The following is a 27,916-nucleotide window of genomic DNA, read 5'->3' on the forward strand; positions in this document are numbered from 1 at the left end:
GACGCGTCAGTCCTGCCTGTCGACAACCAACTGACAAAGATCTTCCAGCCGCTCTGACCTCTTCATCTTCCCCATGAATATCCCTTCTTGATGCTCTCGTATGAGTGACAATAACGACGACCCAGAGATGTCCCTCTCCGCGCCCTCCAATATCGGTTTCGGGGCATACATGACCCCCTTCACGCCCCAAAACTATGGCCGTCCCTCGTCCCCTTTGAACCCCCACGCGGGTTCTTCCTCCCCAATCACCTCGCCTACGCCCCAATACGCCTCTCATCCCCATCTACCAATGCACCACTACTTCCCTGCACCTCCTTCGGCCGAGGCTGGGCCTTCTCGACCTCTCCAGCGACCACGGAACGGGAGTGGGATTGGGAATGGGCGAGTGCCCTCCTTCTCTTCGCCCGGATCTGGCAGCAGCTCGCGCTTCGGCCGCCGACCTACTGCGCCAGCACATACGCGCTCAGCTGGTTCTTCGGCAGTGGTAGGAGGGCTAGGCGGTCCTTTGGACTTGTTTACGGAAGGCACCAGTCCGGTGCAGGGGCAATTATGGCGAGATAGGCTGGGGAGACGCATGGAAGAAAGGGAGAGGCGGAAACGGGCCAGGGAGAATGAGATGGGGAGGAGGAGGGATATCGAGGGCGATGATGCGGATCAGAATCAAGATCAAGAGGCTGCGGATAGAAGAGCGCAGGAGGATGACGAGGAGGTGAGCTCAAGCCTTTCGGACGAGAGGGCATCAGCTGATATCGTAGATCTTCCGCAGACTTATGGTCCTTCAACGGAGAAAAGCTCAACATGCCGTGCTGGTCTCGCACGAGATGGAGACGGGCGGCTCGGATCCTCTCGAGCCTGACTTCTGGGAGGACGAGATGTCAGACCTGGAGAAGGAGGAGCGGGAGCTCGCTGCTCGGAGCGACGGACACGTGTTTCAGCCACCATCACACGCCCTCAACCCCACTCAGCATCCTTACCAGCAACCTCCACAACACAGTTTCGGCATGGCGACACCGCCACCTCGGATGTCAGCCAGTCGAGCGCCTAACAGCGGGACCCATGACGCAACGATGGGTTCATACCGAGAACAACAGGAGGAAGAGGAGGATTGGGCAGAGGAGGCGGCGGCGGCCGAGGAGGCAGAGAGGGTGGCGGAAGAGGCAGAAATGGTCGATCGGGCAGAGAGGGAGTTCATGCTCGCAAGGGGAGGCGGGGTTTACGTGCAACACGGGGGCGGAGGCGGGATGGACATGGACTGGGATGGGTTCGAGCAGATGGACTTTGAGTGAGGGGTATTCCCACTGATATGATCAGAAGCCTATTTTTACCTCTTGTACACAGTTGCTTTCATGTATCTATGCTTGATACGATGCATTCGTTCGTTTCTTGATCTTGATCATAGGTGTCCCTCCCCACCTTCATGCACATCCCGCTATCATCCGCAAAGACACATCCACCCTCCGCTGTACACGCCGCGCCGCCTGGAAGGACTCGGCGGTCGCGCTTAGTAGACCTGTTGAATCAGCTCTGCGTCTGCTGCGATACCATGCAGAGCTTGCCAGCTCACCTTCTTCTTCTCGTCTACGGAGATACCGCCCGGACCCATGTTGACGAGCAGAAGCAGTCCACCGACGATAGCTATATGATCAGCTGATGACCTACGAGCCGTTACGGATTCAAGGCCGTCTAGCTGAAGACGTACACAATGTCTGGAAGCTAGGGATTGATTAGCTTGTGTCCTGACTACACACATGGACCGAGAAGCTCACAAGTCGTATTTCAGGAAGTCCCGCTGAGGATGCGCCGAGTGCACGCTCCACCTTTGCCATCAGCTACTGCCTGTCTCTATCAATGCAGAGGGGAGCACAACGTAGCTCACCAGTTGTTGATGAACACGTTGAAGATACTCAGGAGCGCAACCAAGAAGCTAGCCGAGTACTTTGCCTTGAAGCCCACAGCGACCATGATGCACGCGCCGAGCCCGACGATCGAGACGAGCACGCGAGCAAAGGACCAGTTGCCCTGGAAGATGAAGCCGATAAAGAGGAAGATGAGCAGGATTCGGCCTGCGAGCTGGAAGCTGGGCAGGTCAGCTCGCGGGTCCCCGTGTGCGCTGCAGGTGAGAGTGAGCTTACTACTTCCGCCTGTCAGTCTCGCTCATGCTCGGCAAGCCCGCAAAGAGCTTCTTCTTGTTGGCGAGCGAGTCGGAGAGGACCATAAGCAGTCCGCCAACGACAGAGAGGTTGCGCAGGAAGAAGGAGAGGTCGAAGAGGAGTCCGTAGCCGAGGCCTAGGCGTCAGCTCGCTGCTCCCATCACAAAAGCAGAGCTAGCTCACCCTGAGCGACCACGACGCCGAGAAGACCAAAGACAGAGTAGTCAGGGTACCGCTTAGCGATGACACCGAGAGAGCACGCGAGCATGGTGACGACATTGATGAGCAGGAAGAGGTGGGATATGCCCCATGGGAAATGGCGGTGTCTAGGGATGGGATCAGCTGGTTGTCACGCGACATCTGCAGGGAGGCTTACTTCTGGAGATACCATAGCTGATCGCCCCATTGCGTCAGGATACGCAGGGCGTCTGCCTTGTCAGCTCGAAGCTCATGCCCCCAGACCGGCGTGAAGGGCCCCCGGCTGACCTTCGAGGAATGTCACTACGATGAGGAAGCGTGCGGCAGCAGGCACGTATGGCCGGATAGGCTACAGCATCAGCAACCCGTCCATCTCTCACGGTCCAGGCCGATACACGACTATCTCAGTCCTCCAATACGTCTGCTCACTCTACATTCCGCAAAGATGGCAGACCCGACTCACTTGACTGTAAGTCTCAATAGCATCCTCGGCCTTACTGCTCCACACCTTGACCTGCGAAAGGACATCACCCCCCTGACCGCCCATCTGCCCTCCCGAGCGCGGCCGCACCGGATCAGGCGTATAGCCACCGCCCCCGCCGCTCATTCCTCCGGTCATACCGCCCATCATGGGCGCGCGAGGCGCGTTGGGGTTGAGGTGAATGCGTTGCGTCGCTGACATTGTGCAGTAGGTTCAAGCGGTGTAGAGTATGCGGGTTTTTGGGTAAAAGCTTCAAGGTGATGGATCCCTCTCGCGCTGGATAGGCAGAGCTGTACACGTCCCTCGCTGATCTATAGGAGGATCGGGTAGGAATGCAAAGTGGAACATCAACAGGAGATGCCTCGTTGGCATGGAATGGAATGCTGCCTGCGTGCCAAATGCGGGATCAATTATTTAAGTGCGTCATTCTTGGCTGGTGGCGTCGATCGCCCAAGCGAAGAGATTTTGGATCAGCGCTCAGCGTGCAGGACAGCTGCAAGCTGGCATATGTCCAATGCAGGCGGATACCAGGGCGTGCACAACTGAAGCAAGATCTCAGCAAGCGGTACATCTCAGTCAGGTGGTCAACGCCTCACATCATCCCCATAGCTCTCCGCCTCCTCCCGCCCCAGTTTCCACTAACGACCTCCTCCTCCTGCGCCCTCTTCTTCGCCTTCCCCTTCTTACTAATCTCCATCAGTCCCATGGCATACCGCCTCTCCCGCTCTTCATCATCCATCTCAGCCAGCGAAATGCCTGACTGGAAGCCTGGTGGATTGACCGAGTAAGCTGGGCCGCCAAACCGGCGCCGACAGATCCCGGAACCGTGTTCGAGGTACTCGGCGCGTGTGATGGGGTGGGTGGAGAGGTAGGATTCCGAGGTGGCGAGGTTGGTTGCGGCGTGGTAAGGTGGTGCGGACGTACTGAGGGGTCAGCGGGGTCAAAAGGCAGAGCTCACTCGAATGCCTCAAAGATCCCGATGTCGAATCCGGTAGGACAGAGGGCTCGGAGATCTCGTTCTCTGGCCAGTCAGCCGGATACTTTGCCAAGTTAGACGTCGATGAAGGGCACTAACAGTCTTTCGCCTATATTCTGTATCATGCCCAAGCCCCCAAAGATCCCGATGTGCGCCCAAAACATGCCTTGCAGCTCGACAGGCATCTGCCCGATCACAAATGCGATAGTCTCAGGCAAGCCCGTCTGCTTCAGACCTGCGGATGTCAGACAGACCCCTCACCCATAGAGGATCCGGAGCGCCGAACATACCGATGTCGCTGGGATGAAAGAGGAGCTCTGGTCCCGCAAATCGCTCATTCCCCATGTAAAGTACCTGCTCCTCCTCCCCGCCGTCTGCTGCTTTCCGCGATGAGCTTTGAGCGCCATTTGTAGGTGGAGGTGATGAAGCAGCGCCGGGTCCAGAACGGATATACCCTGTCCGAGAGGTCGAGTTTGGCGAGAAGTCAGGGAGGACGTATTCCTGCACTATCGGGTTCTTGCGGGGATTTCGTCTGAAGACGTCAGCTCGTGTTCGGCTAAAGCCAGCCAAGCATCTGCAAGCTGACTCACTTGCAAAGGTCCAGGTCCGCCTTATAGTCCATACTGACGTAGCCGCAGGTCTGGCGAACAGCTTCGACGATAGCAGTCTGATCAATCATATTCCACTGTCGGAACGAAATGAGATGCTTTAGATGATTGGTCAGAAGCTTGCCGCCGATATCCATCCTATCTAGTCAGCTTTGTCCCGCCTTCGTGGGGAAGACATACCGCTTGATGTGCTCCCAGATGACCTCGCCGGATCTGATAGGTATTACATGGGTATACGAGTACCCCATGTCGATAACGATAGAGCATTCTGGAGAGATACCTGTATCGTCCTCGAAGAGCCCACCGTACGGTATCAGAGCAGCGGCTGAGCATAGGTCAGCATCTGGCCCTTTCTCCTAGACACTACAAGATGGTACTTACGAGTGGTCCGATAGTAGCTTGCGAACTCCCATTCCTCGAAGACCATCTGATCATACGTCTCTGCGATATTCGGCAGATTGAAGTATGGCTCGGTAACCAGGAGCGACGTCTCGGTAGGAGTGATCTAGCTGTCAGCTCTTACGAGTCGCATGTTGGCGGCGAGGAAGTGCTCACATTCAAGCATGAAGAAGAGAAAATGCGGTCCCAAACAGCCTTCTCCACATCCCAGTTGACAAGCATACCCTGTGTCGATCAGCCACTGCTGCTGCACCCAGGAGGAGCACGACGTACCCGCTCGAAGGGCCGACGATATGCCAGACTCGACAAGTCTTTGCATGACTCTATCTCGTCGGCGACGTAGACTTTCTTCTCCGCTTTTGACCGGGCTATTGAGTTGGGGATGACTCTGTGAGCACTGTCAGCGGAGAGCCCTCTGGAGCAGACGGATCTCGACGTGCCTGGGCTCCCAATCTACCCCTGCCACTCCAGCTTTGATGATATACGCCCCATTATCGAGAACGAGGACCGGAGTGGATGTCATATCGGTCGTTGGTGGGCGGGATGTATCGTCTGCTCCGACATGCTATAAAGTACAGTGTCAACAGATGAACGTGCAGTAGCAGGTGGACCTCGGCGTCGGTGTCCGAAATATCGCTTGGCGTTTCATCTATAAATCCGCAAAACTCCGCCTCGGAATCGACAGCTAGATACGCATGCGCACCTCTTGCTCGCTCGCCACGTGTCTTCCCCCGCCACGTTCCGGCGGCTGGGGTTGGGGAGAGGCGGACAAAGTTGGGTGGGAAGGGGATCAGGAAGAGTGAGACGATAAGAAGGCCAAGGCAACGAAGGCTCTCTTGATCTTCAGCTTTTAGCTACACAAACAACACCCCGCTTCCTCGTCTCCTCTCACGCTCTTTGACTGTTCAAGTGAGTCCACGGCAGTTTCACATCTCCCTCCCCAACTGAAACCTCCACCCCAAAATTCCCGACTTTCTGAGCTCGGACATCCCCACGCGCGTGACCGCGAATTCCTCCCCCTCCCGCTCATCAACCAACTTTTCTTCTCTCTACATCTCTTCTTCAATTCTCTGATCTACAGCTAATACGATCAGCCGCTCTTCTTCCTCTCCTTTTACTCTACTGAAATCCACACAAAATGTCTACCAAGGGTACGTCTCACCAGCTTGGGTGACTTCCGCGCTCGCGCTCGAGCTCACGTCCGCAGCTATCCGCGAGTACGACGCCAAGCAGCTTCTGTCTTACTGGTTGCCCCGTTCCCCTACCCCCATCCCCTGTAAGACCGAGTCGACGGTCGCACCCGTCCAGGTCGCTCAGGTTGAATTGTAAGTCCTAGTCTGGCCCAAGAGGCAGTGCCGCAGGGATGAAGGGCTCGTGCTGATCCACAGCGACCCGGCTACCAAGACCGTCTCCCCTCCCATCAAGCCCGGCCAGGGTCTCCCCGAATGGGTCTTCACCTCCAAGCTCGTCGGCAAGCCCGATCAGCTCATCAAGCGACGCGGAAAGGCCGGCCTTCTCTGCCTCAACAAGGAGTGGGAAGAGACTGGTGCCTGGATTGAGCAACGCGCTGGCAAGCCCCAGCTCGTCGAGAAGACCACCGGAACTCTCAACACCTTCATCATCGAGCCGTTCCTCCCCCACGCGGCCGACACCGAGTACTATGTCTGCATCAACTCTGTCCGTGAGGGTGACTGGATCCTCTTCACACAGTGAGTTCAGCTTTCAGGTTGAGTGAGCAGTAGCTGATCTGGTAGCGAGGGTGGTGTTGAGGTCGGAGATGTTGATGCCAAGGCGTTGAAGCTTCTCATCGCTGTCGGAGAGGAGGTAAGCTTTTGTGACTGCTGTCCGAGTCCGAGCTGATTGTCAGTTCCCCACTCGCGAGACTATCATCTCGACCCTCCTCCAGTCTGTCCCCGCTGCCAAGCAGGACATCCTCTGTGACTTTCTCATCCGCATGTACGCCGTCTACGTCGACTTGCACTGTGAGTAGCTCCGTCTTCGTCAAGGATCAAGCTCATTTCCCAGTCGCCTACCTCGAGATCAACCCCCTCGTCTGCGTTGACGCGACTGCCACCAAGCCCGCCGAGATCTTCTACCTCGACATGGCTGCCAAGCTCGACCAGACCGCCGACTTCCTCTGCGGTCCCAAGTGGGCTCTTGCCCGTGACACCGCTTCGTCCGTCGCCGGCTCGTCGATCAAGGCTGACCGTGGACCGCCCATGGTCTGGCCCGCGCCCTTCGGTCGTGATCTCACCAAGGAGGAGGCGTACATTCAGAAGCTCGACGCTTCGACCGGTGCCAGTCTCAAGTTGACCGTGCTCAACCAGACTGGTCGCGTTTGGACCATGGTTGCTGGTGGTGGTGCATCGGTCGTCTACTCAGACGCCATCGCCGCTGCTGGCTTTGCCCACGAGCTCGCCAACTACGGTGAATACTCGGGTGCCCCGACCGAGGGTCAAACCTACGAGTACGCCAAGACTATCGGTAAGTAGCTTGTGTATCTCAGTTTAGGCTTTGCTCACACCCTTAGTCGACCTCATGACCCGTGGCGAGGTTCACCCCGAAGGCAAGGTCCTCATCATCGGTGGTGGTGCCGCCAATTTCTCGGACGTCGCCGCTACCTTCAAGGGTATCATCCGTGCCCTGAAGCAGTACAAAGAGGCGCTCCTCCGCCACGACGTCAAGATCTGGGTCCGCCGAGCCGGTCCCAACTACCAGGAGGGTCTCAAGGCCATGCGCCTTTGCGGAGAATCCCTCGGTCTTTTCATGAAGGTCTACGGTCCCGAGTCCCCCATCACTGCCATCGTCCCCATGGCTCTCGGCATCTCCAAGCCCCCTCCCACCCAGTCCGCCACCCCCGCCGTCGAGGACGCCCCCGTCCAGGCCAACGGCTCGAACGGCACCGGTCCCGAGAAGACCCAAAAGGCGGTCGGCTCCATCAAGGCCGACGGCTCGCGCGAGCAGGCCGACGACCACATCGTCCACTTTGAGACCGAGACGGTTGGCAAGCGCACTTGGTACCGTCCCTTCGACGAGCACACCCGGTCGTTCGTCTTTGGTCTCCAGCCCCGTGCCATCCAGGGGATGCTCGACTTTGACTTCTCCTGCGGCCGCAAGACCCCCTCGGTCGCTGCCATGATCTACCCCTTCGGCGGTCACCACATCCAAAAGTTCTACTGGGGCACCAAGGAGACCCTCCTCCCCGTCTACACTTCCGTCGCCGAGGCGACCAAGAAGCACCCGGACGTCGACGTCGTTGTCAACTTCTCTTCTTCCCGGTCGGTCTACGCCTCCACCATCGACATCCTCTCCTTCCCCCAGATCAAGGCCATCGGTATCATCGCCGAGGGTGTCCCAGAGCGTCATGCCCGTGAGCTCCTCCACCTCGCCACCAACAAGGGCGTCATCATCATCGGTCCCGCCACCGTCGGCGGTATCAAGCCCGGATGCTTCCGTATCGGAAACACCGGTGGTATGATGGACAACTTGATCTCGTGCAAGCTCTACCGTGCCGGATCGGTCGGCTACGTCTCCAAGTCGGGCGGTATGTCGAACGAGCTCAACAACATCCTCTCGTACACCACCAACGGTGTCTACGAGGGTATCGCCATTGGTGGTGACCGATACCCCGGTACCTCGTTCATCGACCACATTATGCGGTACCAGGCGGACTCGGAGTGCAAGATGATCATGCTCCTCGGAGAGGTCGGCGGAACGGAAGAGTACCGTGTCATTGAGGCCGTCAAGTCTGGCAAGATCACCAAGCCTATCGTGGCTTGGGCGATCGGGACGTGCGCCAAGATGTTCACCTCCGAGGTGCAATTCGGTCACGCCGGATCCATGGCCAACTCAGACATGGAGACGGCCGACGCCAAGAACCGCTCCATGAAGGCGGCCGGCTTCATCGTCCCGGACACCTTCGAGGACCTCCCCACCGTCCTCGCCGAGACCTACCAGAAGCTCGTCTCGTCCGGCGCTATCGTACCCAAGCCCGAGGTCGAGCCCCCAAACATCCCCATGGACTACAACTGGGCGTCCAAGCTCGGGCTCATCCGGAAGCCCGCTGCCTTCATCTCGACCATCTCGGACGAGCGGGGCCAGGAGCTCATGTACGCCGGTATGCGTATCTCGGAGGTGTTCGAGGAGGAGCTCGGCCTCGGCGGTGTCGTCTCACTGCTCTGGTTCAAGCGTCGTCTCCCCCCATACGCCTGCAAATTCATCGAGATGGTCCTCCAGCTTACGGCGGACCACGGACCGGCCGTCTCGGGTGCGATGAACACCATCATCACTGCACGTGCCGGCAAGGACCTCATCTCGTCCCTCGCCGCCGGTCTCCTTACCATCGGTGACCGCTTCGGTGGTGCACTCGACGGCGCCGCCCGCGAGTTCTCGAACGGTCTCGAGTCGGGCTTGACCCCGCGAGAGTTTGTCGACTCTATGCGGAAAGCCAACCGCCTCATCCCCGGTATCGGCCACAAGATCAAGTCAAAGACCAACCCGGATCTCCGGGTCTCGCTCGTCGTTGACTTTGTCAAGAAGAACTTCCCCGCCCACAAGACCCTCGACTTTGCCCTCGCGGTCGAGGACGTCACTACCCAAAAGTCCAACACCCTCATCCTGAACGTGGATGGTGCTATCGCCGTCTCGTTCTGCGATCTGCTTTCGGGCTGCGGCGCGTTCACCGAGGAGGAGGCGCAGGAGTACAGGAACATCGGGGCCCTGAACGGTCTCTTTGTCCTGGGTCGGTCTATCGGTTTCATCGGACACGTGAGTCAAGAACCCTTTCTCTTCGCGAAGACCGAGCTGACATCTTCAGTTCATCGACCAGAAGCGTCTCAAGCAGCCCCTCTACCGTCACCCGGCCGACGATATCTTCATCAGCTTGGCCGACAGGGTTATGATCCAGCCCGGAAATTAGGCTGCGGGCGTAGAAGAAGGGGTAATGGGGTATCATGGAACACATATAGACGGAAGGGTAGGATAGGTTCTCATACATCAGGTTCAGGTTGGTTTCGCTAGGTTCTTCGTATCATCGTCATGTTTATAGATTATGGATCTCTTCACTTATGCGTCGAACTGACTTGGCACTCACACTGCGGTAACCCGTCTATTGACTGGTGCTCATATGACTCAAAAGTGATCTCCTGCCAGCCCTAAGGTCCCCTTGCTGTCTTCTCTGCGGGACTCACTTGAGTGTCTCCTTTCCAATTAAGCGTAAGCGTGTGCGGTCGTGAACAAACCGGAAGCATAGGGTCATGAAGGAGGGGAGATGGTGCGTAATTGAGCGAGAAGGAGGATTAAAAAGGTTATCTGACAGAGGAAGTATGTACATCATGCATCTCCTGATACTCCTGATACTCCTGATACTCCTGATACTCCTGATACTCCTGATACTCCTGATACATCTGTGCTCCGCCCGTCAAGTACATTGCTGCCACCGGGTCATTGCCGCTTCTTTGCGAGACTCCCAGACATTCACGCCGATCCCCCACCTCTGAATGACTCATCATCATCGGTGTCCACCACGAATGATCCGGCTTGCCGGGCTTGGCTATCGGCAGGATTCGAGCCGACGGTCTCCTTCTCCTCCTTGGCCGCATCGGCGGACTGCTCTCCGCACATCTGATCCTGGGTGTCCGGCTGATCCCATGCTTTGGGTACTTTGGTTGTGTCGGACGAGACTGCAGAAGTGTTCTTGCCGCCCGTGCTCGCACTCGCAATGGACGTCTGCATTGACTTGGGTTTCTCGGTCGACGAAGGCATGAATGACATCGTTCCCAGCAAGCTCCGGCCACGGAGAGCCGCGGACAAGTCAGACGCAATGATGGGTACGCCACTCCTCTTCTGCGCAGAACCTCTGAACATGGGCGCGCGTGGATCTTCCTCGTCAAAATCTGACGCGAGGTACCGCCCCCCACTGTGAGTGCTGGAGACGGTGGCGGTCTGCTCCCCCGGCTGTACGGCGTTCGATCTCGTGGCCGACACTTGGCTGTCATCGCTCACCTGCCGAACCAGGGCTGGCTTCCCTTCCTGATCTTTGGACATGATGGTCGGGAGTGGGATAGCTAGCTGCTGGAGCTGTGACGATACGAATGAGGAGTACAGACTCTGAATCGCCAGTAGCAGGAGTCACCTATATATGCGCGCGTTCAGCTGCTCGTCCGCGGTCTTGGAAAGTCACGAAGGCTCTGAGCACGCCATCAGCTCAGGTGCCCTTTGTACTCCCCGAATTGATATCGGCATCCTTTCTTGACCGTCTGCACACTGTGTGAGACCAGTGTCGCGAAGGGAATATCTACCGATCCGGAAGGCTAGCAGATCCCCCTTGTCGCAATGAGGTCGCTGTCTTTGCGCCTCGCACCTCACTCTCCTTTCTTCATTGGCTCCAACTAGTCTTCTACTACCTTAGAGGCGGAATTGCGTGCTCTGACGCCTTATATCGCCTTCCGAGAAGGCACAAGCCACCACTGTCTAGATCTACGCGCGCGGAATAAGGGATCTGACGACAGGCGCACCGTGCAGCTGCATTTATTCTTACTAACCCCTTTGTTCCTCGGTGAAGCGAGCTTGTAAGGGGTGCGTCTTGAAAGGAGTAACAACTTGTACAGCATGCTCGCGCCGAGAGACAGGACTGCCCAGTGGCAAACAAGTGCTTCATCGCCACCGTCGTTGACCCCCACATAATTGACCTCTTCTCGACCGTAAAGTGCACAACCAGAACCTCCTCAACCCGCGAAATCGACCAGCTCACACACCACCTTGATCACCACACAACCAACATGCCGCCCAAAGCCAAGCCCACTTACAGAGAGATCATGGCAGGGGTGGCTGGCAGGCTCACGGACCCAACCCTTGATCAGAACATCAAAGGGTCTGGCTTGACGCTTACGGCGACGGGACCCACTGCCCAAGAGGTGGCTCAGGACACTCACGGAGTGGGCTGGTACTGCTTCGGACCCCTGCGCGATATCTACGCGACCCAGAGTTCTGCTGCCAAGGATACCGCCACGTCGTCTTACCTCAGAACACACCTTCGCGACAGCATGGAATCTCAATGCCCATGGGCTTGTTGTCGGCAGCCATGGCTTTGGCGAGTCTCAAGTCCCCAGAATCGCCATTCTGATGCCGGTCGACGCCTCGACTGCTGTCAGATCACCTCTGGTGCTCTGGGTGGAGACTGACGCCTCGGAGGGTACGGAACGAAAGCACCATGTGTCCCTGACCAAGCACCCCGCTACCGCCCTGTCCGTGGAAGATATCACGGCTGACCCGACATATAAGCTCCTTGACTCCACATACAATCTGAACTCGACAGATGAGATTCTGCGCGTCGCAGGTCGTCAGAAGGGGATTAAGGAGGGTGACACGATATCCAGGTTGACGCTGAGTACGGGCTCAAAGATCCGCTCGGTTGACGTGCTGCACGTCGCAGGCAGCCTGCTGATCAAGAGCCTGGACACATCAGTCTCCGCAGATGACAGCGTGTTGGAGCGGAATATCATTCCTTGCTGAAAAGGACCAGAAATCCATCTTTCCGAAGCGTCGTCTGTTATCTCTGGGCCATGTCAACGGTGCCTCAGGAGTGTGAGCAGTGCACAGGGAGACTTTTTCAGTCGTGGAGGTGGGGCGAGAGAGCAGGAGAGTGACCGGAAACCTTACTGCCAGTACATGCATTCACGTCAGCGCGATTCGAGTTAGCATCGATATTACTGCAAAGGTTACATGCATAGCACCTGCAGACAACCGGGATAGACAACACGGAAGTACAAACTAGACGGGGAACAACGCTGACACCTGATACCCAAACACAGCTTGACGTGACCCCTAAGCCTTGACCTTGCCGATGACTATCTGATCAGCACTGCCTCTGCCTCTGCTGACTCTGCAGGGTGGCGTAGACTTACCAGTGTCGGCCGCGTACTTCTGGATCGCATTTGGCGGGTGGATCATTTGGTACTCCTCCGTCGCATCTCGGCCAGCGTAGAGCATGATCGCCTTGGCGCCTCCCGGGTGCTCGCTGAGGAAGCTAGGGTGTCAGCCAAATCCAGCTCAAAAGCAAAGATAGACCCACTTGGTAACATCGAGGACCTGACCATCAATCACGACCCAGATATCGCTCTCCTTGTTGTGCTTGGCAACCTCCTCCATCGTGTACTCTCCGCCAGCCTTGTCCTCCTTCTTCGCCTTGGTCTCGGGCAGCTTCTCGGGCTCGAGCTGAGCGGCGGTCCGGTCGCCCTGCTGAGCAGGTGCAGACTCGGCGGGAGCAGCCGAGGCGTCGTGAGACTGGACCTGGGACTGCTGCGAGCCAGAGCTGGAGGACGAGGCGCCCCCTTGGCCGGCCCATGAGAACTCGAGGTTGACATTCTTGCTGTTGGGGTCGACGCGGATACGGGTCTCGAGGAGCTGACCGGAACCACCACCGCCCGAGCTGGAGCTCTGGGTAGCGAGCTGGCCGAGAAGGTGCGATGCGGCAGAGTCACCGGCGACACGACCGAACACGACACATCCCCTGACCGGTCAGCCTCATTCCTTCCAGGGCGGACGAGAAGCTCACAAAAGCGAAGACCCTCCGAGACGGTTGGCACCGTGTACACCACCGGCCAGCTCACCACAGGCGAAAAGACCGGGGATGGCCTTGTCGTTGGCGTCCATCACAGCAGAGTCGGTTCCGATCTCGAGACCACCCATGGTGTAGTGGAGAACGGGGGTCTGTCTTGTCAGCCTAAGCACGGCGAAAAAGATCAGCTCAACATACCATGAGAGCGACGTGGAACTGGTCGTCCATCTTCCACTCTCCACCTTTGAAGAACTTCTTGCCGAATGGGTCGGATCCGGGGTTCTTGCTGTACTTGTTGTGGTCATCGACTGATTTGTCAGCGACACCCAAGACTCAGTCGTAATCGTTACTGACAAGTCTTCTTCAACACCTCGGGCGAGCATCCGATCTCCTTGGCCAGCTCGTCACCGCTTCCGAACCGCCTCATGAGGCCACGACCGACGTAGTGCTTGCAGTGCCATTCGATCTCCTTGGACGCGGTGCCGTTGAGGATCAAGCGGATAGGGAACTACACCGTCAGTCCGAGTACCTGTAAATGACGAAAAAAATGACCTTGTTGTTCTCCCACATCTTTCCGGTAACGTAGTCTCGGTGCTGCAGCTCGTCGACGAAGCGGTTCCCGGTGTTATCGAGGAGGAGACCGCCGACACCACGAAGGGCCTCAGCAGCGAGGAACTTGACCTTTGCGTCGGGGTCCTTGGGGTCGACAAGACCAGTAGGGTGGACCTGGACCTTTTCCATGTCGATACCCTTGGCTCCGATCGACATGGCCATCTTGTGTCCGTCACCAGTGCAGTGGTCACCGTTGGTGGTAGGCTGACGGGTAAGCCGGGGACTCAACGGAAACGCGGCGCAGAACTTACCAAGTTGTAGTATTCAGGTCGGTGCTTCTTGAGCAGAGAGTCAGAAGTAAAGTCGGCAGCGTAACCTCCGGTGGCCAGAATGACGGTACCGTGCTCGGTGAACTAGAACGTAAGCTGTAGTCCAAGCGTGAAAAAGGTTCTGCTCACCTTCTTGCCGTCCTTCTCGTACTCGACACCGAGGACGTTGTTGCCCTCCTGGATCAACTTGCTGACCTTGGCCTTCTTCAAGATCTTGACGCGGTCCGGCTTGTTCTCGGCGAGGTCTTCGAGCTAGCTCATCAGTGACATGTCTTGGGCAAAGCGGAAAAGTCTCACCTTCTCCATCAACGCGTAGGTGATGGTCATACCCGGGAACTGCTGTCCACCTCGGTGTGTCCGTTCCTGCGAGTGTCCACCCAGACGCGAGACCTTGGACAAGTCGAGGCCAAATCGCTCGACAAGCCAGTTGACGGCGTCTCCTGACTTGTAGGTGAGGACCTTGATCAGGTCATCTCGGGCGAGTTCACGGGCGGACTTCTTGGTGTCGGCGAAGCTGGGCTGTCAGCTTGGCCTGCTTCAGCCGATGAGCGCGACTCACAACTTGGCGGAAGTATCGGGAATGCCAAGATCGGCCTGAGCCTGTGTGGCGGCACCGTTGATACCACTGGTTGCCTTTGTCGAGTTACCCTAGCCAGATCAGCCCCCATTTCACTCTGAGCTTGAATTATGGACTCACACCCATGAAGCTGTTCTTGTCGAGGAGGAGCTAGACGATCAGCACCTTGCTATACTTTCGCGGAGATTCGGTCGCGTCGATCGGAATGGAGACATACCACATTGCCACCTCGTTCCAGAACGGTGTGAGCTGCGCTCAAACCGGAAAGACCACCTCCGACGATGATAACTTTGGCGTTAGACATTGTTTGTGATGGTGATGGTGATAGATGGGGTAGTGTGAGAAGGGAGTATGAGAGGAAGATGAAGGAATGGGTGAAGGCTTTTCAAACAGTTTGTTGGCTGTGTTGCGGATTCTCCGGTTGGAAGAGTGGACAAGTTGCCGGTAAGCGGGGAGAAGCTGTGGCGAATGGCGTTACCCCAGATTCAGAAGCGGACTTCCCCGCAAGCTCTCCAGAGTTACTTCTAGAGGCAATTATAGGCCCTCCTCATTACGGCACTCGGCTGAACTTGTAACCGAGCCGGAGCTCCGCCTTAGAGAGTGCTGTGAGAAAGTGGCTCGAGTCCGGCGAGCTCATCGTCTATCTGGTCAACTCCATCTCATCGTACATCCTGCATGCCACTGCCTGAAGCTGAGACAGAGGTGCTGAGGATATGGTGTGCTTGGCGCTTTCGCGCCGCCTGCATAATCTCAGGTGCGTAGTTGGAACTGATTGGAACCACCAGCGATGTGGAGTCCTCCTCCTCGGTGCGAGAGTCCTTACCACACTCATGAGCGTCTGGGATCTGGAACCCTCGGCATGTGGCTCCCAATTAATGTTCCAGGCGGCCGGGAGGGCGCGTCGCTCGTGGGAGTATGGGAGTCACGCGAAACGCAACCATCGACCTTCTGAAACAGAAAGTTTTAACCAGATCCGCGCGGCAATTACAAATACCTACCCTCAACGTCCACACCCTTTGATCACCATGCCTTTCGATCGCTCTTGTTCCAACTTGTCCGCATGTGTTACTGATCCACCCCGTCGGACCCATATGTTGCGCCGTGCTTACCGAGTATCGACTAAGGGATGAGGCGGGCATACTTGACCGACCACCCCTAGAACCCGAGGAGGTCGGGCGAGAACCTTTTCATCGATCTCCATCGCTGGGCACGCTGACAACACTGAGATTAGCGCAGGTCGGTCCCCTATCCCTGACTGCTCAGGATGTCCGGTGAGATGTCAGTCGATTGGTGGTCCGTGCTTGAAGGCAGCAAACATCCCCGAGATCTGCCCTCGGCGGGGTGCGAAATTCACTGAGCAAGCAGTGGATTGTCCTTTGCACCCTCTCCTCGGGGTACGCGGAGCTCTGTGTAGGTGTGACATCCCTTGGAGACACAGCGAAGCATGGTCGACCGGGGGCGTCTTCGAGTCTTGGAGAGGTATAAGACCCCCACTCACTTGAGACCCAGTCCCTCATCTCCTTTTCCGCGCTCACCTCTCGAGCTGAGCAAGTCTAATACCCGCCATACCAGGACCTCGCACCGACCAGCGACTTCTCCTACGATATCTACTCCTTGCTTTCACCCCAGCCATGTCCAGCCTCACCCTTGCTCAGAGCGACACCATGTCCGCTCCCCTCACATCCGAATCTTTCACCAGCTCACTCTGCTCGACAACTACCGTTAACGGCGACACTGAGCATAACAAATCTGTCCCTCCCCTTCCTGAGCTGAGCCAGCCTAAGAAGTGGTCGCTTCTCGCCCTCCTCTCACTGGGTCTCTTCGTCGACATCTGGTCTTATTCAGCCTTCTATGTGCTGACAGGTAAGTCCCCTGGAATCTTTCAGCCACTAGAAAGAAGCTGACGACACAGGGCCCATCTCGTCTGATCTATCCGTCGCCATTGAACAACAGTCATGGGTGATCACCTCGTACGCCGCCACATTCTGCGCTTTCCTCCTCTTCTGGGGACGCGTCTCCGACCTGGTCTCGGCCAAGTCCGTCTTCTCCTTCAACTTTATGGCCCTCGGTATCCTCAATCTCGTCATCTCCTTCCTACCCGACAAGTACTCATTCTTCGTCGTACGGGTCATCAGCGGGATCGCCGGGGCAGCACTCATCCCGGCGTCCTATAGACTGATCGTGGCGATCTTTGAACCCCAGGAGCTTTGCAAGGCGTTCATCGTCTACGGGATCTCGAGTGTGCTGGCGAATACCTCGGGTATCGTCGTGGCTGCTCTCCTGGAGTTCATCGCGAACGAGGGGCAGATGGTGGCGTGGCGGTGGTTCTTCCGGATCTTGGCGGCAGTCATTGTAAGTCCTAGCATCCAACACCGTTGACGCATCTAACGGGACAGCTTCCTTTCGCCTTTGGATCATTATACTGGATCCCAGCCCCCAGGCCCCGCGCCACGCCACTAGACAACATCTGGAAGCGTCTCGACCTCGTCGGCTCACTCTCCATGCTATCGGGCATCTTACTCCTGATCCTCAGCCTCACGCTCGGCGCGTCAGATGGCTGGCGCACCCCCGGCGTCCTCGTCCCCTTCCTCCTCGCCTTCCTCCTCTTTCCCTTCTTCTTCATCTGGGAGAGTCGCATCCCCGCCGAACACGCCCTCCTACCACCGGCCACATGGCATATCCCCAACTTTGGCATCTTCATCGCTTTCGCCCTCTACATCTATGCGTGGTGGTCCCTCACCTATCTCCCCTTCATCGAGACGTTTATCCATACCCATGGCGACGACACCATCGTAGCCGCAGCTCGTATGCTGCCCCAGGGATTCGCAGCCGGAGCGATGACTATCTTCCTCACCGTCTACCCGCAATTTGTCGCTCATCCCCGCTGGCCCATAACGCTCGGTATGATAGCCGGCTTCGCCGGCTACATCCTCTTTATCTTCAGCGAGGGCATGATCGGCGATCGCTACTGGATCTTCACCTTCACCGGCTCCATCATCGGCTCAGCCGGCACATCGCTCGTCTTTACAGCTACCAACGCAGGCATCATGACCGCGGTCCCGCCCGAGATGGCTGGTGTGGCGGGAGCGGTGTTACAGGTGGCGCTGCAGGTGGGCTCGGCGGTGGCGCTCAGTATTCAGGCGGGACTGCTCACTGTCGAGCCGGGAAACAACACGAACTGGGTGAACGTCAGGGCGTCGTTTATCTTTGTTCTGGGATGGGGGATGGTCTGGCTTGTCGGCTTTTTGGTATTCTATCGGCCGGTCAGGAAGTTTGGTCGGGAGGAAGAGGCGCAGAGGGAGAACAAGGTGGTGCCGCACATGTAGACGGAAGATGATGGACCGGTGGAATCATTCTTAGCGTACCCTAACTCGTGTCAATTTGTCTTGGATCGATCAGACGGGATCGCGACGTATACTTGAGCCTTACAGATTTCGGCGCTCGAGATACGTCACGCCTGAAGTGACGAGAACCCCAACTGCTGGTAACGCATAGATAGCGATGCAATGAAGCTTCCCGGGTGGCCTCCCATCGGCCGCCCCCCGCGCCACATTCCTCCGTTCTGAAACTGCCCCCGGAACCAGATGTACGCGTTTCTCGATGGACTCTCAGACCATCTTTCCCTGCCTTGTTCCCTTCCTCCATCTCACCATAAAGCTCCGACCACACACCAGAGAAGCTAGATCAGCCTAAAATGGTACATCAAGCCCACGGGAAGAGTTTGTGAAGAAGGGCTGCAGGCTGACCGAGTAGGCCGCTTCAGATAAAGTCCTCGGAGCGACGATGCTCGCGGTCGCCCTTGTCGTCTTTGGGTACTATACCACATGGGCGTTGTTCCTGGTAAGTTTATCAATCTCCTCCCTCCCATGAAGCTGCTTCTATTCTTACCAGCTCCTTTGCACATTTATTATAAACAAGAGACTCCAGCTCATGCGCCAGCCATTCCTCCCCGAATCATCACCCCTCCAATCCTTCTTCCCCGCCCGCGAATGGGCCGTCCGTCTCCCCGTCCTCCTTCTCCTATCAGGCATGATCGGCGTATCGCTCTTCTTTGGAAAGGTTGCCATGGCGGAAGCGCGGAAGAAGCGGAGATCAGCAGGAAAGGCGGCTTGATTGGGGGCTGTGACCGTTTGGCTGGGCAATGGATGAAGTGGAGGAGCTTGCCGCGGTCCAAAAAGCGGATTCGCGAGCACTGAGCAGTGTGACTAGACTGCAGATATATACACACCGATAGATGGATATCTCGTTGACAAAAAGCATGATGACATATCAATACTACCTAACCCCCTTACTGACCGCCATCAACGAGCTCACTACTGTCTACCACATACTACCTGTTCGCTATGATGAATCTAAGAAGAATGAAGGACTGCTGAGAACTACGAAGAGTGGGGGAAAGGTGAGAGGAAGGAGGGAGCAACAGGGCACGAGGGAGTATGGAAGAAGAATATGCCCAAAAGGAGAGGAGGTGCGGGGACGAAGCAGACAGAGACAGGGGGTAGGACTATTAAGAAGGCCTACTCCATATGCTCCGCCGCTCGCCGCCAAGGGATTGTCGTGGGCTATGTGACGATGGGCCCGAGGTCGTATGATACAGTCGTAGCGGTCGGAGGAGGGTCGTTATGTACAGGTGAGGGTCATTAGGGTAAGGAGTGTCGGTGAATCTGATGCGATGGGTATATTGCGGGCGATGTGAGGAATGTTGTAAGGGTAGAGGATGATGATGGGTGGATGTTGATGTTTGATCGCCTTGGGTCGACTTGGCGCCTAGTAGTCCCGGACCTCCATGACAGGCTCGAGCCTCCCCTCGATCTCGGCGACGAGCTCCTCGCCTTGGAACTCGCTCGTGCCGTCCGCGCTCTCGGGCCAGCGGTTCAACGCCCATTGTCGGATGTAGACGGAGGACTTCATGTGCTTTTTGCAGGCGTACTATAGCATCAGCTTAGGCCTGGAGGATATATCACGCGGAAGCTCACCTTCTTGTAGAAGCCGCCGTCGGTATTAAGAGTGGGACTGAGGATATAGTCGACCATGATTTGAGCAGGCTCGAGGAGCTCCGAGACCGCGTAGGTAGAGTAATGAACAAGATTGGGAGTCTAGAGCGTCAGCTTCGTCACGGCGGGTGGACCTGAGCTAACTCACCCATCGTCCCCGGTCCAAGCACAGACGGGCCAACCACGTCCCCGCCGCCGCCAACAGACTCGGCTTGTACACAATCAACTGCTTCTCCACGCACATGACCTCAATGAGGAATTTCGCAAGCGTACGGGTCTGGATATCATACCCGTCCGCCTTGGAGATCCGCCGGAGGAAGTGGAGGGGGTTGGGGTAAGACATGTCAAAGTCCAGCGTGGACAACATGTATCGTTCCGCCTTGATCATGTCGTCCACCGCGAATCCGCCGTCTGCCATGTGGAGGAAGTGGGTGATACTGGGGCAGATGACCTCCTCGTACTTGGCCGAAATGAAGAGCGCGGTCATGCCGACCAGCTGGAGCTTTTCGAGCGAGACGACGCGCTGGGAGAGGAACCGGTCAATCATGTTGACGGCGATGAGGAGGGTTTCGGGGAGGAGACGGAATTTGGAGTGGACCTCGATGAGCCAGTCCATAAGGAGAGCGCGCATTTCCCAGGTCAGCTCGGCTTGGCGGTCCATGTATTCTGGGTCCGGCATGCTTTTGGACTATCCATCAGCGCGACCAAAAGAAAGAAAGCTGAAGACTCACTTCGATAGCCAGCATGTAGTTGAACGCGTCAACGACATACTCGCTGACCATGGTCGGATCTCCATCATCCTCCGCATCCAGGTCTGTCCACCCAGCATCCTTTGCTCGAGTACCGCGCTCTGGTGACCTCAAACGCGTCGCCCTTCCACCGCTGTTGAGCACGACTTCCCGGCCATCCTCATCATACAGCTCCTCGTCCGCTAGGTCGTCCTCTTCCGTGTCTTCCTCCGGCGCCGGTGAAGACGTCTTGCGCTTCTTGCGCGCCGGATCTGGCTCTACTACCTCCTTCGTCTCGATGGCAATATTGAGTTTGCGCTCCTTGAGCCGACCGTCCGCGACAGTAGTAGATGTCGACGCGGTAGTGGAGCGAGACCGAGCGGCAACGGGAATGCGGGAGGTTGTTCGACGCTTGGGTGCTGGTTCAACGACGGGCGCGACGACCGGTGCGGCACCTGTGCTGGACCGCGTCCGACGCGCCGGACCGGCCACCGCGGCAGAGGCTGGTATTTGCGCCGACGAGGTCTGCTGCAGCGCCCGCTTTTCCTTAGCGCCCTCATCCTTCCCCTTACCGCCCTTCGCTACATTGTCCTTGCCGCCATTGGTCACCTCGCCTAGCGCGCTCCGCTTCGTCCCAGCCGCCACAGGCTTGCTAGCCGCCGGAGCCGGCGCCGTCGCCGTCACCGCCGAGTGTGCGCGCTTGAGGACGGGAATGTTGGAGGCGGTATTGGCCGCCTTGCCGCTTGGGGCAGGGGCAGCCGCAGCGGTAGACCTGAGCCGGGCAGACGGTGCCGCGTTCTCATCCGCTCGCCGAGTCGTGCGTCGCGTCTGTTGGGGTGGTTGAGTGAATAAAGAGAAGAGCGGGCCGAAAGGTTCGCGAGGACAGGGTGTATTGCGTATCATTTGGATATCGGCAGCGGAGATGTTTTTGTTGTTCATGTCAAGGTCGGGAGGACGTTTGGGGAGGTAGCGGGGTTTGACGGGGGGAGGTGGCGGTATGTCGAAGAAGGATAAGATGGAGGGACGATATTCGACAAAGGGATTGGCGAGAGGGTAGATAGGCGGTGGTGAGGTCCAGGTAGGATGTGGTGGTGAGTTGAGGTCCAGGCGCGACATGGTGAGCGAGCGATAGGGGTTCATAGGCGTGGGTTCGGTCGCATAGGTGACGGGGGGCGTAACGAATGGGTCGACAGGGGGTTTGGAGAGGTAGGGGAATAGACAAGGAGTTGACGTAGAGGAAGCATTGTCGCAGGGAGTATAGTAGGGCGTTGGTCGTTTGTGGAGGGATATTGTAGGCGTGAGGATGTGTTCGCGAGAGTAGGAGTGAGAGGAAGGGTAGGTAGGGAGAAGAGGAAGCGTCAGCGGTGGTCCCTGCATAGTGTCCGAGCTAGGATTGTGCGAAGGCTGGGAGGAAAACGCAGAACGGGCGCAGCCGATAAACATCGCGAACGGGATTGGAGTACTGGGTTGGTAGACAGGCACATGCACTCATAGCCATGCCGCTCATAGGATGGCAGAGCTTAGTGGAGTGGAAGATTAAGGAAAGAAGAGAGGAGAGGACTAGAGTACTGACCGGTAGAGCAGTAGCCATGTTGACTCAGATACCACCCGGGCCGGGAGGGAGTTATGCGGAGGACGCGTCGAGGTGGCTGATCAAGTCGGTTGCGAAAGGCGCGTCTGGAGTGAGATACAATGTAGAGAGCGACGAATTGCTAGTCGTCGCCGACAAGACGATAGCTGATGCAAGGGGACGAGCGCGCCGGTGCAGGGTAAGCGGTCCTGAAGGGTTGAAGGAGTGTCGATGAAGAGCGAGTTTTAGTCGGAGTGGCGATTGCCGAAGTTGTCGAATGAGCCACTGAGCGTGGCTGTGAAGAGGAAGGTGAGACGCGGTAAAGAAAGATATGTATACAAGCGAGAAGTGACACGGCTTGGAGAGAAATTGACTGCGTTACTTGTGGACCTAACAACACCTCATCCCGGAAGGTTCGAATGCTCCCTCACCCATGGGAGGGACAATTACGTTATGGCCCTGCGTCAGGGGTTTCAGACAGCGAGTGTGACAGTCAAGTCAGAGTCGCGTCTATGCTGCTTGTGGAAAGGCTCTGCGCTCAGTGAGGGTGTGCATGCATGGCCCTGGTTCACTGCTGTCCTGCTATAGTCGCTGATCCACGCAGCTTGACAGACTGGGGGAAGAAATCCGCTGGAAAGCTCGCCGCGACCCCAAAGGAAGAAGAGCTTTCTGAAACACGGCCGTGCCTGAGATGACGCGTTCGTGATTGCGACGCGATTGGGCACGTGACCTTTTCTGCTTGCCTTTTGGACGCTTTTCTGCGATCGTTGCATACTGCTCTCTCGCTAGCACCCAGTACATCTGTTCAGGCTGATGGGAGGCGTTACCTCTGCTGAATTCTGTGTCAAATGGACATCCAAAGCCAAAGATCCGGCGGATTGGCCGCAAAGTATATGTATGCCACTTCCACAGGATCGCATTGGGCTAGTAGTTTCTTAGACTGGTGACAACCATAATCACTCGTACAGACCAGGCTGGTCATTCTGCAGGACTTCCACGAGTGCAAACCACCCGCTGAGCGAAAAATACGTGCAGACTTGCAGCGCACGTGACCTCGAAAGCGATCATGCCCCGTTCGGCTTCTCTCCAAGCGCCTGGTAGCCCAAGCCAGGTCCGAGTGCTGCAAGGTTCCCTTCCTACCACCTAGCATGCTGCCCCTGAGTATGCTGCGAGCTACCTCTCGGTCGCCCTCCGCGGCACGCCAAAGACAAGCTGCCACCTGAACCAATCCCGGCGCCACAGTGACCACCTGAAACGCGGGGTCCCGTGACGTCACTGCGTCATTGAGCTTCGAGAACCTTGAGCTTGGATTCCTCGGGCCTCGCACCTCCTGCACTGCATCTAATACCTCTCATCCTCACTACCAGTACGAACATAACGATCAGCACATACACCAGCAAAATGGATTTCCTCAAGCAAGCCGTCCAGGAGTATGCGTGTACGTGCGAGAGACTCACTAGATTCGCGATGAGGCAGTGCTGATCCCTTTCAGCTGGCGACAAGAACAACCAGAACCACCAGGGCCAGCAGCATCAGCAAGGTAACCCGTACTCTGAAGCGAATGCGAACCAGGGGCAGGGGATGCCGAACCAGTACAACAACCAGAACGCCCCTCAGAGCTACGGCAACAGCGGGCAGGAGTACAACAACCAGCAGGGCGGACAGGGCGGCTACGGGGGCAGCAATTTTGGCGGTAACGGTGGGCAGGGCGGCGAGGCGGGGAGCTTCTTCAACAAGACGGGAGGGGAGGAGTTCAACCGACCTCACGGGGGCGGTGGGTCTGGCGGGTTCGGCGGGCTGCCCAACAGTGCGTTTTTACTGGACCCTTTCGCTCAACTCATCCGTCAATAAGCGAACCGATACTAACAGACTAGTCGACCAGGGCTCCGCTATGGCCGCTGCGAATGCCAATGCCGGTGACCAGGACTCCTCCCTCTTCTCCTCGGCATTTGGCTTCTTGTCCAACATGAACAAGGACGACAAGGATGATGTCGATGATGACGAGGTCCTCCGGAAGCACGACGAGGCGTACAACAAGGGCAACGCGGGCGGGATGAGCGCGAATTCTATCGGATCGTGAGCCGCCAAGTCCTGAGATCGCTGTACAGCCTTGGCTAATCATATAGTGCAGCTGCCCTTCAGGCCATGAAGATGTTCACCTCGGGCCAGTCTGGCAACGCCGAGCAGTCGTCAGGCGGCAACATGCAGAGCAAGGTGAGCTAGATGAAGCGGTTTGTGCAGCATGGGAAGAGCTTATTCAACAGGTCATCGGTATGGCTATGTCTGAGGCTGCAAAGGTGAGCTGCCCTGATCCCGTTCATTTGAGCCACCAGCTGATCTATCAGCTTTTCGACAACTCTGGCGGTGCGGCATCGGGCAACAAGCAGGATGCTGTCAAGTAGGTTCAGTCTTGCAAGTCTTGAGCCAGTGCTGACGAGCAGCTCCGCTGGTATGATGATGATGAAGCTCCTCCTCAAGAGCCAATTCTCAGGTGTAAGTTTACCATACGGAGTCTTCCCATCGGCTTTTCTCATCTTCAGCAGATCCATAGCTGACCTTGCAGACCACCGGTGGCGCCAACTCTGGCGGTCTCGGCAGCATGATGAACATGGCGAGTACCCGGATCCACCTGAAATTTGACGCGTTGACCAGTGACTGACACTCCAGGCTGCCAAGTTCATGCAGTAGACGCCCCAACTACCTACGTATTGGAAAAGATTGCTGTAGACTTAGATCCGCGTACGACATTCATGATGGAGAGGAAGAACGATGCACTGAAATGCTACCATGACCATGCACGAGGGATCTGCGACTTTGGACTGCCTGCAGGCTCGCCTCCTCAGGGTTGTAGTTAAGGTTCCAAGATGTACATCGGGACCATACTCTTCTACCAGACGACACTGCCAAATGTATTCTTTTCCCTCCATTCCTCATGTCAACGGTATCGCCACCTTCTGATGATTGACATTCGCTTGCCCGCGATCAGCGCCCCCTCGCGCCCCATGGTGACCGTGAGTCCCTGACGTCCCTTCCATCCCTTGACATGCGCTCGGCAAGGGGTCGATAGCCACCAGTGGCGGGCGCGGCATCACGGCGTGCATCACCTCGGGATCCAGACCTCTGACGGGCGCGCTGGACCATCAGCAAAAGTTCCGAAATCTTGAATAAGATACACTGACCATTGGCTCTGGGAAAGTCTCTGCCGCTCGACTGGGTCGTCCAATACGATCTGCGAGGGGAACAGCCGGGGCTCGGCGGTCTCGGTCATCGGAACGTTCCGCGTCGGGATAGTACGAGTCTCCATTCCTCCTCGACGGACTGGAATTGCGGGCAGCGTACCGTCCAGCTGGGCGCTCGCGACTTCGACTTCGGCTGCGATCACGGGTTCGCGAAAAGGGGCCAGGGGAAGGTTGGCGGGCGGTGCGGGAGGGCGAGTCGGGTCGGGCACGGCGGACATCCCGCAAGCCAGCGGGCGGGCCGGGACCGTCCAGCCTGTTGGCTGGTGGTGGACCGCGAGGCGGAGGTGGGGAAGCGGCGGGGCGATAGCTCCGATCATCATCGTATAGCGGTCTCGGTGGAGACTGATCGTCAGCTAAAAGTTTCGCGGCAAGTGTAAAGTTGTACTCACAGCGACCCTTCTCCGCTCATCCTCCCTGCGCCGGTCTTCCTCTCTGCGCTTCCGTGCCTCCTCTTCCCTCACTCGCTCGTCCTCCTTGCGTTTCCGCTCAGTCTCCTCCTCTGCGACACGCCTGCGCTCGTCCTCTTCCTCCCGATCGAGCTTGTCCTCTTCCTCTTTGATCCTACGCAGGGTCTCTTCCGCCTGTCGCGCCTCCTCCCGTAGTTGCGCTCGACGAGCTGTAATATCTGAAAGTGGAACGGAGCGAGCGGGGACGACCGGAGGCAGATCCGCCGCGGGAGCTGGTGGGATGGAGTCGCGCCTGACAGGCTCGGAAACCTCGGCTGAAGCCGCAGGAGTGTTGCCCAAGGCAGCGGACGCCGCACGTGATCCCCAGCGGTTGATAGCGAGTGGAGCGGTATTGCTTCCCCTCGCAATATGGGGCGGAGCAGCGGGTTTGGCAGCTGGAGTACGCTAAAGCGTCAGCTGTGACTCGTCGACCCCGCCCAATGAAGGAGACTGACATCTTCCCGGACAACGTCCCAGCTCTCCGCTCGAGATCGATCATCTTCGACTTTGACGCGAGAGGGTGACCGAGCCGCGCGATTTTCACCGGCGAATGAGCGGGGTCCAGCCGGAGGTGGAGCTTGCGAATCGCGATCGTTGTTTCCTACATGGAGAAAAAGTCGAGGTAAGCATTTATCCGTTCACGCAAATGGCCCCGACAACGAGTGGACCGGATGTAGGGGGAGACCCGAACGAAGATAGTCCGCACCGTACCGCAGGGAGCACGGCTTGGCTCCGAAAGAATAGGTGATAGTGGTAGTATCGACGACGGAAGGTGAGGAAACATACGAGCTGCAGCTGGCTCTGGTCGTCCAGGGCCATTATTCTCCACTCTACTCCGTTTCGTTTCTTCCCGCCTAGGCGACATGCTCCGCTTGACTCCTCGATCTTCCCCTGCCGCCACTGAGGGCGCACGCGCGGGTTCCCGACCCGCCTGAATCTTCTTCCTGCTGGCGTACGCTGATTGGACCGGATCGCGAACGGGCTCAGCCTTCTTCTCGGAAGCGGGTGCCGAGACCGATACAGACGCGGCTCGGTCTGTCTCTGGGTAGCGAGCACTGCCGGGACCGGATGGAGGCTGCCGGGTGCTAGTCGGTTGGTCGGCTTTGGAGGCGGATGCGATGGCTCGGCCAGCCGTTCCATTCGATGAGGCTTTCGGGGCGGTAGGCGGCGGCGTGATGGGTCGGTCGCTGACAACCTCTTCCACTGGCGGGTCAATACGAGGTCGGACCCAGCTCGTCTCGCCTGTAGCTTTGTTGTGATAAAAAGTCAAGCCCTGGCTGCGAGAAACGACCTCGGCCCAGCCTTCCGGAAGTGGCTCATCGGTAGGGATCGGCTCGGGGTTGATCACTTCCTCGACATGTTCCTGAGTCTGCACACCTTAGCAGACGTCCACCTCGGGTGCGACGGGTACTGGAATGGGATGAGAACGCACCTCTTGAGCAGGTTCAACAGCTCCCCCTCCCCTCATCCGAGATCCACGAGTTGGCCTGTCACCATACCCGTTATCGCTTGAGCCGATGTTGGGATTTGCTCGCTCCTGCGCAGGTAGCCGCCCTCGACCGCCGCGCCGGCGCGAATCGGCACGTTTCGGCCCAGTGGGCGGTGTGGCTCCAGCTCCGCTGTCGGAAGTATCACGACGAAGGGATTGGCGAGGTCCGGTGGGCGGGGCGCGACTGATGGAAGCTCGGGGTGAGTTGGTAGTTTTTGCGGAATTTGGCTTGGGTGCTGGAGGAATCAGCGAACTCCCTCGAAGCGACGCAAGAGGAGGTGAGGAGCAGAAGGGGACTCACCATCACTCTCCCCTTCCATCCCGTCCAGACTGATCTCGTCCTCATTTTCTCCGACTGCGACGCCTCCGCCCTGTCTCCAAACATCCACCGACTCGTCCATACCCCAGTCTACCTCTTCCTCAGCCATATCGCCGGCCTGCTAGCTGAAATGTAGATGAGGGAAGCGCAGTGGATTCCGGCGCTGAAATGCTGGACCAGGGGTGATTGCAGCTCGTACGCGTATGCAGTGATGCGCGCTCTCGACTGGGCGAACGATGATGTACAGAGCTAGACACAGGAACGATCCAATGCGAGTAAAGTAAGCGATAGGTATACTATATGG

At 57.4% G+C, this 27,916-nt stretch overlaps 10 protein-coding genes across 10 annotated transcripts; 5 read left to right on the plus strand and 5 right to left on the minus strand.

The window, feature by feature from the left end:
- Nucleotides 1–127: 127 nt before the first annotated feature.
- Nucleotides 128–1,286, plus strand: MKK02DRAFT_33595 (uncharacterized protein; the record flags this gene model as incomplete). The annotated part of the gene is made up of 2 exons (XM_053088750.1): nt 128–709; nt 756–1,286. 2 exons carry the CDS (start codon nt 128–130, stop codon nt 1,284–1,286), a joined length of 1,113 nt encoding a protein of 370 aa, XP_052946165.1.
- A 215-nt stretch (nt 1,287–1,501) lies between these two features.
- Nucleotides 1,502–3,030, minus strand: MKK02DRAFT_45097 (putative ER to Golgi transport-related protein; the record flags this gene model as incomplete). The annotated part of the gene is made up of 10 exons (XM_053093235.1): nt 1,502–1,510; nt 1,565–1,635; nt 1,700–1,713; nt 1,767–1,817; nt 1,877–2,077; nt 2,133–2,286; nt 2,334–2,476; nt 2,527–2,578; nt 2,637–2,697; nt 2,812–3,030. 10 exons carry the CDS (start codon nt 3,028–3,030, stop codon nt 1,502–1,504), a joined length of 975 nt encoding a protein of 324 aa, XP_052946166.1.
- Nucleotides 3,031–3,421: 391 nt separating this feature from the next.
- MKK02DRAFT_37122 (actin family) lies at nt 3,422–5,335 on the minus strand (the record flags this gene model as incomplete). The annotated part of the gene is made up of 10 exons (XM_053089566.1): nt 3,422–3,752; nt 3,788–3,850; nt 3,905–4,040; nt 4,096–4,337; nt 4,396–4,551; nt 4,594–4,738; nt 4,795–4,918; nt 4,969–5,037; nt 5,086–5,200; nt 5,253–5,335. 10 exons carry the CDS (start codon nt 5,333–5,335, stop codon nt 3,422–3,424), a joined length of 1,464 nt encoding a protein of 487 aa, XP_052946167.1.
- Nucleotides 5,336–5,950: 615 nt separating this feature from the next.
- On the plus strand, nt 5,951–9,730 carry MKK02DRAFT_37123 (putative ATP-citrate synthase subunit 1 (ATP-citrate (pro-S-)-lyase 1); the record flags this gene model as incomplete). Its single annotated transcript, XM_053089567.1, has 8 exons — nt 5,951–5,963; nt 6,020–6,137; nt 6,201–6,521; nt 6,567–6,636; nt 6,680–6,794; nt 6,838–7,296; nt 7,343–9,579; nt 9,629–9,730. 8 exons carry the CDS (start codon nt 5,951–5,953, stop codon nt 9,728–9,730), a joined length of 3,435 nt encoding a protein of 1,144 aa, XP_052946168.1.
- A 2,906-nt stretch (nt 9,731–12,636) lies between these two features.
- MKK02DRAFT_33600 (FAD binding domain-containing protein) lies at nt 12,637–15,131 on the minus strand (the record flags this gene model as incomplete). Its single annotated transcript, XM_053088751.1, has 13 exons — nt 12,637–12,659; nt 12,717–12,838; nt 12,884–13,321; nt 13,367–13,521; nt 13,568–13,677; nt 13,724–13,877; nt 13,922–14,185; nt 14,233–14,334; nt 14,380–14,502; nt 14,548–14,764; nt 14,810–14,898; nt 14,948–14,977; nt 15,045–15,131. 13 exons carry the CDS (start codon nt 15,129–15,131, stop codon nt 12,637–12,639), a joined length of 1,914 nt encoding a protein of 637 aa, XP_052946169.1.
- A 1,327-nt stretch (nt 15,132–16,458) lies between these two features.
- Nucleotides 16,459–18,153, plus strand: MKK02DRAFT_33602 (major facilitator superfamily domain-containing protein; the record flags this gene model as incomplete). Its single annotated transcript, XM_053088752.1, has 3 exons — nt 16,459–16,690; nt 16,740–17,179; nt 17,224–18,153. The coding sequence occupies 3 exons, from the start codon at nt 16,459–16,461 to the stop codon at nt 18,151–18,153; spliced, it is 1,602 nt and encodes a 533-aa protein (XP_052946170.1).
- Nucleotides 18,154–18,583: 430 nt separating this feature from the next.
- On the plus strand, nt 18,584–18,940 carry MKK02DRAFT_26714 (dolichol phosphate-mannose biosynthesis regulatory; the record flags this gene model as incomplete). The annotated part of the gene is made up of 2 exons (XM_053087243.1): nt 18,584–18,667; nt 18,767–18,940. Coding segments are annotated over 2 exons (258 nt in total), but the record flags the coding sequence as incomplete, so codon positions are not given.
- A 654-nt stretch (nt 18,941–19,594) lies between these two features.
- MKK02DRAFT_25787 (cyclin-like protein) lies at nt 19,595–21,452 on the minus strand (the record flags this gene model as incomplete). Its single annotated transcript, XM_053087091.1, has 4 exons — nt 19,595–19,756; nt 19,804–19,923; nt 19,970–20,509; nt 20,553–21,452. The coding sequence occupies 4 exons, from the start codon at nt 21,450–21,452 to the stop codon at nt 19,595–19,597; spliced, it is 1,722 nt and encodes a 573-aa protein (XP_052946172.1).
- Nucleotides 21,453–23,520: 2,068 nt separating this feature from the next.
- MKK02DRAFT_45104 (uncharacterized protein) lies at nt 23,521–24,778 on the plus strand (the record flags this gene model as incomplete). The annotated part of the gene is made up of 8 exons (XM_053093236.1): nt 23,521–23,557; nt 23,612–23,926; nt 23,994–24,195; nt 24,246–24,333; nt 24,384–24,416; nt 24,465–24,517; nt 24,561–24,612; nt 24,683–24,778. 8 exons carry the CDS (start codon nt 23,521–23,523, stop codon nt 24,776–24,778), a joined length of 876 nt encoding a protein of 291 aa, XP_052946173.1.
- A 323-nt stretch (nt 24,779–25,101) lies between these two features.
- On the minus strand, nt 25,102–27,721 carry MKK02DRAFT_45105 (uncharacterized protein; the record flags this gene model as incomplete). Its single annotated transcript, XM_053093237.1, has 7 exons — nt 25,102–25,251; nt 25,299–25,700; nt 25,748–26,209; nt 26,260–26,405; nt 26,591–27,173; nt 27,237–27,529; nt 27,595–27,721. The coding sequence occupies 7 exons, from the start codon at nt 27,719–27,721 to the stop codon at nt 25,102–25,104; spliced, it is 2,163 nt and encodes a 720-aa protein (XP_052946174.1).
- Between the last annotated feature and the right edge of the window lie 195 nt (nt 27,722–27,916).

This window comes from Dioszegia hungarica, assembly GCF_025882075.1.
Source record: "Dioszegia hungarica strain PDD-24b-2 chromosome Unknown MKK02contig_8, whole genome shotgun sequence".
In the NCBI taxonomy this organism is placed as follows: domain Eukaryota; kingdom Fungi; phylum Basidiomycota; class Tremellomycetes; order Tremellales; family Bulleribasidiaceae; genus Dioszegia; species Dioszegia hungarica.